This window comes from Enhydra lutris, unplaced genomic scaffold, assembly GCF_002288905.1.
Source record: "Enhydra lutris kenyoni isolate GAN:26980312 unplaced genomic scaffold, ASM228890v2 scaffoldscaffold18, whole genome shotgun sequence".
NCBI classification, from domain to species: Eukaryota; Metazoa; Chordata; class Mammalia; order Carnivora; family Mustelidae; genus Enhydra; species Enhydra lutris.
This window is the reverse complement of record NW_019154102.1, coordinates 3205476-3215475: the sequence shown is the minus strand read 5'-3', so window position 1 is coordinate 3215475 and position 10000 is coordinate 3205476. Positions and strand designations below refer to the sequence as shown.

Below are 10000 nucleotides of genomic sequence, written 5' to 3'. Positions count from 1 at the left end.
AAAACCAAACAGAAAAAAAAAAAAAAAAAGCAAAAAAAAAAAGAAAAAAAATAAAACAAAACAAAACACAAAACAGGCATATCCCAGGATTACAGTATCTAGGTCTGAGTATAGCGTGTCCTTTCCCTGTGCTTTGTTATCTAGGTGACAATATCAGTGGATGGGATTCTTACCACTACGGGCTACACGCAAGAAGATTATACCATGCTGGGGTCTGATGACTTTTTCTATGTTGGAGGCAGTCCCAGCACAGCAGACCTTCCAGGGTCACCAGTCAGTAACAACTTTATGGGCTGTCTCAAAGAGGTAAATATCACTGTCACCAGAATCATTCCTAATCCATGATCCCATCATTTCAGATCCAGACTGAGAGCACCTTTGCTGAAGACCCAGTGTTTGCGGAGTCAAAGGGCACAACCTTAAATTCAATATTCTGCTGTTGATGGTATAGGGTTGGGGGAGGGAGGCAGCTCATGGGACATGATGAAGGAATGAATTGCCTCTAGTCTGTAAGTAAGTCACAGTTGAGTTCTGCATGGGAAGTTGTGTATTAGCTATAAAGGAAAGTGAAACAAAGAAAGGCAGGAGCTAGAGTTAAGTTCAATACCTTGCTCATTTTTACTTAAGTGTCTTAGATGTTTTTAATATAGTGGTGTCTTGTTTGATCATTACAAGAAAAAAGAAGAAAAAAATTAGGATACAAGAGAGAGGTTACATCAAACAAAAACAAAATGAGTCTGTGTGATGAAATAATTTTGTTCTTATGTTTGAAAATGTCCCAAAGGAAGTGAAGCTGTTTCATTTAAGATCTGATGAGCACACTTGATATTTATCTGAACAAAACTATCAGGCTAAAAGATATCAGTAATTTCATCCCTCGTACTCAGCTATCCTTATCTGTTATAACTCTTGATAAAATTGGAACTTGTCAGGGTGTGGGGAAAAAAGATTGGGAAGTCCTTGAATTTCAACTTATATTAATTTTTTTTTTGCCGTGAATCCTGCCTGTTTTCAGTCAGGTAGAACTCAATTTCTTTTGGCTGCTAGAACCAGAGATTTCTCTTGTATTGTATGGCTGTTATTTAATGGTGTAAACCTCCAAAATGTAAAGTGTAATCAGTAAATTTATGAGTGATTAGCCATGGGTGCTATTGGTAAGCAGTTACATACTTCGGTTTATTCTAAAGAAAATCCTCCAATCATATAAACTTGATTCAGGTAAGCATTAGTGAAAAACAGCCACTGCTTACCATACTCTTACCTCCCCTCCATGTATGGGAACATACTGTATGGGCTGGTAGTGGCTTGATATAGAAAAATCCTAAGAAGAATTTGAAAATGCTCATTTTAACAAATACAAGGAAATGCAGTTCTGAAAATTTGAATTTAACCATGCTTTGTTGTGGGAGGGATCAACAGCCTCCCAGAGAATAACTTTCACCCTTTATAAATATGTAGTATCACCCAAGACGATGCTAAGTTCTGTGGGTATAATAAAATAATTATTATTTTCATTATTATGATAATAGCACTGGCATTTTTTGAACTCTTATTTTGTGCTAAATGTTATCCTAAGAGCTTACAGGGATCTCCTCAATATAGGTAGTCATGTTATCATCTGCATTTTTCAGGGATGTATTAGGTTTTGGAGCAGATAAGTTTCTTGATCAAGTCTCACAGCTAACAACTATTAAGGCATAGAGCTTAATCAAAGGAGTCCGATGTCAGAGTCTGTTGTGCTCTTATCTACCATAATATGCAGTGTCCCAGGAGACACCTTTGTTTGGGTCCCTGCCATGGAATATTGTGCAAACCCTCGAGCTGCTTACAAACTGAAACAGCTCTTAGAAATGTGTAATAGACTGTGAGGGATGAGGTATTAAATTGTGTGGCAGAGTTATATCCTTTGGAGTCCGAGAGAATGAAATGAGTGAGAAATTTAGTAGGCGCGGAAGATACACAGAAGAGTAAAAATGTGAGAATCTTGATGGATGACTATGGTTTGGATAGGCAGAGGATAGAGAACATGTTTCGGATTAGGGAGAAACATGGTAAAAAAAAAAAAAAAAGAAAAAAAAAAACCAAAAACCCAGAAACCAGACCTCATGATAAGATGCCTACAATCCTCTTCCGGGAAAGGGACTTGTGAAGGGGGCATGGGGGCACAGAAACCACACTGCCTGCCACCCACCCACCCCATTTCCTCACTTTCACTGTGAACAGGCCAGCCTACAGTTAGCCCCTAGGCCCTGCTTCATCTGTGGAAAGTCAGTCCAGCTGTGGCCTAGGGAAAGGAAAGGGGATCTAAGAATCTTTAGCAGAAACACGATGGTAGCTAAAGAGCTCTTTTGGCTATCCAGTAAAAACATGAGATTTTCCTGCTGTGAACACCCTCAGCAGAACCTTGTCGTCTTCTGATAGTTCAGTGAGGCAGGACAACTTTTTTTTTTTTTTTTTTTAAGATTTTATTTATTTATTTGAGAGAGAGAGACAGTGAGAGAGAGAATGAGCAAGGAGAAGGTCAGAGGGAGAAGCAGACTCCCCATGGAGCTGGGAGCCCGATGCGGGACTTGATCCTGGGACTCCAGGATCATGACCTGAGCTGAAGGCAGTCGTCCAACCAACTGAGCCACCCAGGCGTCCCGAGGCAGGACGACTTTTTGAGTGTAGGAAGCTGCCGTGGATTGCCGTGATCTAAAATGAGAGTTTCAGATTAAACTGTGTGTCAAATTAATGTTGTAACGTTTAAATGTTAATGAGTGGTAGACAGATTTTAGAACTCATTTATTTTTATTTGGTTTTTCAATCGCAAAAATCACTATAGCACAGACAAGCCAAGTGGTCTTCCATGTGACATTCAATTTACCCCTACTGAGCCCATACAATGCAGGTTCACTCTGGTCATTATCTTTACCGGTTTTGGATTGATACCGTTCCTCTCTGTTCCTCTTTATTGATTGGGCACCTCCCTTGTGTCTCTCTCCCACAGCCTGGGGGATGTGTGGGGCAAGTGCTGCCAGGTTTTGGGGGTTTTTGTTTTTTGTTTTTGTTTTTTTAATTGTTTGTTTTGTTGTTTGTTTTGGTTTTGGGGTTCTTGTTTTTTGTTTTTTTTTTTTTTTGTTTTTTTTGAGGTGTTATCTCCCTCACTTTATTCCCTCCTGACACAGTAGAGGGTAGAAAGGTACAGGGATAATCAGCCTGTAAATCAGAACATACCTTACTTGGAGGGTTTTTGGATGGGTCGTAGTTTTTGTCCACGTTTGAATTACCGTTTATTTAGAACGCCCTGCTCTTCTTACTTCTGAAACAACATTGTGACACGGTATCATAGATTTGGAGTTAAATCACTTTGTTTTAGGTAGATGAGTTCTGTAGAGTTACTGAAAAGAGAGGAACATGCCCATCATCCTTCTCATCACATCTCTTAACACTAAGTCCATGTAAGCCTTCCTTAAGCTTATATAAGCTTTCTGCCCTGGAGCACATTGCGTGTCTAAAACCTTAATTATGGTTTCATTTATGGCTCGTAACAATTTGTTTTTCAATCTGTTATGTAATCCTTTTTAGGATGACCAGTCCTGGGGGGAGATGCTAGTAACACCATGTCTGAAATCATAGAAGAAATTTTAGGGTGTTAGATTAAGAAGGATCCTGGAAATCATTCTCCAAATCCAGTATCCTTATTTTGGAAATGGAGAAACAGACCTAGAGAAGTTAGCTGACCTATCCAAGAGTAATGAAAGGGTAAAGGAGTAGTGCACACAATACTGTCAGAAAAAATAGAATTTTTGAATGGCTGTCTCTGTTCTATTGTAAACCATAGCCTCAAGAAAAAAGTAGAGATGGCCTACCATTCTCACTAATTCTCACCTTCATTCTTTAAGGATTAAAGTGTAAGGACACCTGGGTGGCTCAGTCAGTTGAGTGTCTAACTCTTGATTTCTGCTCAGGTCATGATCTCAAGGTCGTGAGATGGAGCCCCATCCCTGCTTAGGATTCTCTCTCCCTCTCCCTCTGCCCCTCCCCACTCATGCACTTTCTCAAAAATTAATTAATTAATAACAAAGATTAAAGTGGAAAAAAAGAAGACATTACTCAACATAATGAAACAACCCCTAATCTAATGTTCATTAAAAACAGTTAAGGCTTTCCCCATATGGTATTTGATAGTGCCTATTTGAGATGAAACTTGGCTTGCATGCAGAGCAGTGAGCCCTCATTAAGAAAAGTGTTATTACATTTTAAAGTAAATAAAATTTTATTTTATTTTTTATTTTATTTTTATTTTATTTTATTTTAAAATAAGATAAATTTCAAAATAAAGTTGGTTTAACACAATTTGAGAAAACCTAACCTCAGTTTGTTTAAAAAAAAAAAAAAAAAGAGGGAAACTTGAATGGCCAGGAATTTATAATAAGGCAACGAAGTAGGTTTTTTAAATTATTTAAATTTTCATTAGAAATAAATCAAAAAGTCTTTAGAGAAATGTTTGAGTTCACTGAAAATGACATTCAAGAATATATATTTGAGAAAAGTTAAAGGAAAAAATTGTAAATAATAGATTACCATTATATAGGCCACATCTATGAAATTCCTAGAGGATGATAGGTCTTTAAAGACATGCTTTATAAATCCAGTTTTTACAAAAGGAATATTAATCATGCTTTGGCAGAAACATTTGTTTATATTTGTGTTTTTTATAACATTGAGTAAAAGCTGAAATATATGTTGCTTAAGAATTACTGATAATTTTAGTTAAATATAATTTTTCCAGCAAGCAGTTTTTGAGTGACCACTGCAACAGGTAAGGGAATTGGAGGAGCGTGCAGAAAGATAAATCACATCGGTGAGGAGCTTGGAGTCTGTCTGAGGACACCTACTGCCCTGCCCATTCACCTTAAGCTACTTGGAAAAGCATTTTAATGTATAAAAGTATCACAGTTGCTTCCTGGGTGCTCATTAGGGATTTTTTTTTTTTAATCTTCAAAAATAGATGAAAATTCCACTAATATGTGTTTCTGTCCCAATACTTTGACCGTGAAGGCTTCTGTAGTAAATGACTTACAAAGAAGGGTCATGCCCATTAATCTTGCCTCAGAATCTACTCCAGTTATTATGCATTTCTTAGTCTCTTTGTGCCTTCGGAATGCTTTGAAACACCTATTTCCCTCCTGAGTGCAGATTATTTAATATAGTTTATTGGTAGGGAAATGAAAGTGAAGAGGGAGGAAAGGATTGTCTTCAATAAAACAACCTAGAATCTTTTATTTGAAGTTTGTTTTTAACCATAGATACCTGCTGGAGGTTTTACAATCAGTTATTTGAGTGGAGACACTGCCTGTGTGAGACAATTTAGAATGTCACCACTAAGTCTTTTGGGATAAGCCTAAGGAGGGATTGTAGAAAAAAAGAAAATAGTGAAATGCTAGGGGGAATTAAATCCCTACTGAAAATTTCATCAACCTAATTAGATCAGCTCAGCCTTTAATTACACTGAGAATCTTCAGCACTACAAATTTGGAAGATGCTACAACATGGATGAGATTCAGAAAATATCCTCTTATGTAAGCATCCCTCCCTCCACCCCGTTAAAAAAAAAATAGTTGATTCCTCCATATAATCAGCATGGTCCCCTCTGCCATTTCCAGTGGCAGTTCTGTAATTCCCATGGGGTACCAGCATCAGCACTGAGAAAGAGGTACATAATATCCTTTGTGCAAATACCCCTTAATTCCTAGCTTTTTTCTTTTGGACAATCGTGAAGGCTTCCCAATTTAAACTCTTCTGTGGTAGAACCAGATCAGTAAATGTGTGTCCTCAGGTGTCCTTCTGTTCTTATTTCCTTCATTGCTCAGGGAAGACTGGAGTATCTGTCATTTACATGTAAGAACGAAGATCCATGGCAAAATTTGCATTTTAAGTTACCTTCCTGAGTTTGCAAGAGGAGGCTTTGTGACCTCTTGTAGAAATTTGACATAGGGGGAGCTTTGGAGGGTAAGGAGGTCTTCACTCATGTCTGTAAATCATGCAGCTTGGAAAGAGCAAGGACTCATTTAGGTGAGAGGACCTTCTCATAGGAGCTCCACAGTCCTAATGCAACACATTTCTCCTGAGGTTTTCATTTCCTCCAGAGTCTTCTGTGTTGGAGGCCCTGATACCTATATGTACGTTCTGCCTTTGCTCTCTTCCTGTGCCGTCACAGCCTGTGCCTCAGTAGGTAGCATTTGACAGTTTATGCTGTAATTTCCCCAGGCCTCCTTCACTCTCTTAGGAAGGGAACTGCATTTTGCATTTCCTTGTCATCTCTTCCTAGACATGTCCCATTCATATCTGAATATTTTTTTTATTCACCATATTATTAGATAACTAATATTAGATAAGTAATTTGGATAACTAATATTAGATAACCAATATAACTACTATTATTCCAATATTAGGGATAATAGCACCGTAACTATTTGGTAAAATGTCCTCACTTGAGTTAAGCATTTGAAGTTAGGTTTTGTAACAATCCTCAAAATAAAAGACTGCAAAAAATATAGAGGGATTCCTACAACGCAAGGACTCACTGTTTGGCTTGGGGCTGACTTTCTAGAGGAAGAGTCTTGGCTTAGTGATGCCTAAGAGAGCTTGGTTTAGTCCAACTGGAAAGGAGGCAGGCTGGCCTGCAGTGTTCTGGGCAGAGGTTCTTGTCTAGAAAGAAAATGAGTTTTCCCCATCTAATTTAAAACACAGAAGATGGCAGTTTGCCTTTAAAACTGTAACAAGAAAATGAGATAGAATTTGTGGGAATGTCAAAGAAATTGACAAATCTTTATGTGCCATTAGGCCCTGTCTAATTTCTTCAGATCTTGGAAATACTGAATACTGAAATGTGTTTTATCTCTTCTGCTGTAATAAAGTGTCAGCACTAAAATGCAAACAGGTCAATTACCTTTGCCTCATTTCATTTGCAGGACCGCAGATCACAGCTTTTTTTAAGTCAGAAGTCTTTTTTTCCTTTTAAGGGTGTCTTTCCAAGAACCCATGTGAGGTAAAAATACTAGTACTACTACTGATAATAATATCCCCAAGAGTCCTGCAAATTACGACTCTTGAGAGCTCAGCAGAACCCATGTCTCTGAATGGTGAGGTTGAAAATGACCTTGATATTCCATCTGTAATTTGAGTGCTCATGCCGATTAGATTGCATTGCCTCAATGAGACCATCCAAATAAACTCTAGTGATAGAAGCTCTGTGGTATCTCTGTCTAGGATTATACTAGACACTATATAAAGGGATATTAAAAGTCAGAGCTATGACTGAAAGGATAACATAGTTGATATATCCCAGAGTAGTAATAATAATATATTAATCATTTTCCATTTCTCATATAATATCTACAACATCCTGAATTTCCTAACAGGCTTGTGCTAGGGGCATCAGCAGCACAGCAAAAATAATGTACTTTAAAAAAAAAAACAAATGAAATGGTGAAATAATTTGATATTTACTATTTCAAGCTTAGCAGCAAGAGAATCTTGGAAAAAAAGAACAGTGTGTGTGTGTGTGTGTGTGTGTGTGTGTGTGTGTGTGAACTTGGGGCATTTTATCTTTAGTACTGCTTTTAAATTAATCCCATAATGGGGTGCACTGCTATTTTTTTCAGTGCTTTGTATATTCAAAGGTAATACTCTGAGCATGACAATAGTTGTACATTAGTATTATTCCTACCTGACAAAGGACATGAAGACAGGAGAAGTTAGGTAACTGACCTAGGAGAAAACAATGACTTAGTAGCAGAGCTAAGATCTGAACCTGAATAATCCGACCACAGAATCCTTGCCTTTAACTGCTTCTATGTTGCTTCCTCTACTCTCTTCTCATTTCTTTTTCTCAATATTTTTATTAAAGCAAAATTAGATGAAATGAACTTTTCTTAAAGGTTTATTTCTTTGCTTTAGAGAGAGAGAGAGCAAGCAGGGGAGGGGTAGAGAGAGAATCATCAAGCCGATACCCCATTGAGCACAGAGCCTGGCAAGGGGCTTGATCCCAGGACCCTGAGATCATGACCTGAGCCAAAATCAAGAGTCAGCCACCCAACTAACTGAGCCACCTAGGTGCCCCAGATGAAATGACCTTTATAAGAAGCTCGAGGGGAAAGGAAAACAAACAAAAAAATACAACAACACAGCCTAGATTGCTAGGACATTGAAGGTTGTGTCAAAGAGGGAGGGAAAGGAGCAGGAAAAAATTTCCTGGATGTCCAGTTAGTTATGCATGAGCTTCCCATGGGATTATTTCTCCCACGGTCTCAGCTGGTACTGAGATATTACCCCCATGAGCCTCTTCTTTCCTTTAGCAGCCTACATAGCTTTCCTCCTCTAAGGGAGTAAATAAGATAAAAATGCTTGTCCTAAATTTCTGTACTCTGTATCCAACCATATAAACAAGGATACACAGAAACCACATTTGTAAGTACTTTGTAGGCTTCTCTGAAGTATTGGCTTCATACATTGCTAAGACTAAGTTTCCCTCTGTACATTGTAGCCTTGAGGACAAAGCAGATAAGCAATTGGGGCAGAAACCAGGCATTTTGCCATAGATACTCTTCAAGACTGGGTTCAGGGAGTCCCATCTGCTCAGGTCCCCAAGGAAGTGGAATTCAGCTCTTTAGTTTACAAAGCATCTGATGAGTCCTTGCCTGGAATTCAGTTTTTTGGATGTAGCAGCCTCCCTTCCAGGAGACCCACAGATTTTTATTTCCCATCAGTTTTGGCAGAGGCCCCCATAGCCTGGAACTATATCTGCAGTTGGCATAATGGATTGTAGTGCTTTCAAATATCAGGCTAGCATAACATTGTTTGGTAGGGGGTTCAATGACATTTTAATTCTGAGGACTTGATATATTTTATAGAAGATGACATTTCCTAGCCCAGCAGAAAGCAGTAATGAATAATGTCTAAGACTGAACATCTCCTCTTAGTTTCAACCCCCACTAGAGATTTTGTTTAAATTGTTCCATTTGCTTACACATTAACACTTGCATGGGTGCATTCAATGAATCAACATTACTTAATACCCACTATGTGCCAGGCTCAGTACCAGACACTGGGGACACCCACTAGAGCCCCGACAAAGAAACAGGTAATTACAGGTTCTTTAAGTAAGGTATGAAAAAGTGCTCTGGAAATACAGCAGAAGCTGTAGTTCGTTCTGTCGGGGAAATCATACCACTTCAAAGAGAAGGTGACAAAGTAATCCAAGTTGTCCTGTCTGTCTCTCTTTGCTCAACTCTCTAATGGGTGTGCTATTATATGGGATTGAAACACAATTAATTTGCTCCACTCAGAATTGGAAAAGAATTGGAAAGACAAAGTGACTATAAAGGATTAGAAAACACATTACAAAGAAAAGTAAAAATTCCATAGAAGTGCAAGTTTGCACTTTACCAAGTTTGAGCCATATTTTAAAAATCTGAAACCCATTTAAAACAAATTGAACATTTTGGATTTCATCTGAATTTCTATTATGAAATGATATACCCTATATACTTTAGTTCAAGTGCTATGTTTGGAAGAAAATTATTCCTGTGCACAATAATTAGTCTTTTTCAAGATAATTGTCACTATTGAAACACATTTAAAACAAATTAATTACTTTAAAATAAAAATAATTCTGGTATCATTCAGAAACATATGATTTTAAATTATAGGAAAATGAGATTTTTGTCTTTGTTGAGTAAATATTCTCTGTACAGAGAAATTGGTGACTCTCAGGGTTCAGTTTATTTCCCTGAGTATTATATGACTATGTCCTATATACCAGGTTCCATACAATGTACCAGGATATAATTGTTTTAATGCATGTTGTCTAATCAGGGCCTTTTTTTTTTTTAAGTTTTTTTTCGTTTGTTTGTATGTTTTTTTTTTAACAGACAGAGATCACAAGTAGGCAGAGGGGGCAGGAAGGCTCCCTGCTGAGCAGAGACCGCGGGGGGGGGGGGGGGGGGGGGGGGGG

The 10000-nt window shown here is 38.0% G+C and overlaps 1 protein-coding gene across 1 annotated transcript in view; it reads left to right on the top strand.

The window, feature by feature from the left end:
* The window catches only part of LOC111148008 (neurexin 1), a 1160981-nt gene that overhangs the window by 444919 nt on the left and 706062 nt on the right, over positions 1 to 10000 (top strand). The window contains 1 exon segment of the mRNA XM_022504343.1: positions 145 to 306. Within this exon segment, the coding sequence (XP_022360051.1) occupies positions 145 to 306 (162 nt within the window).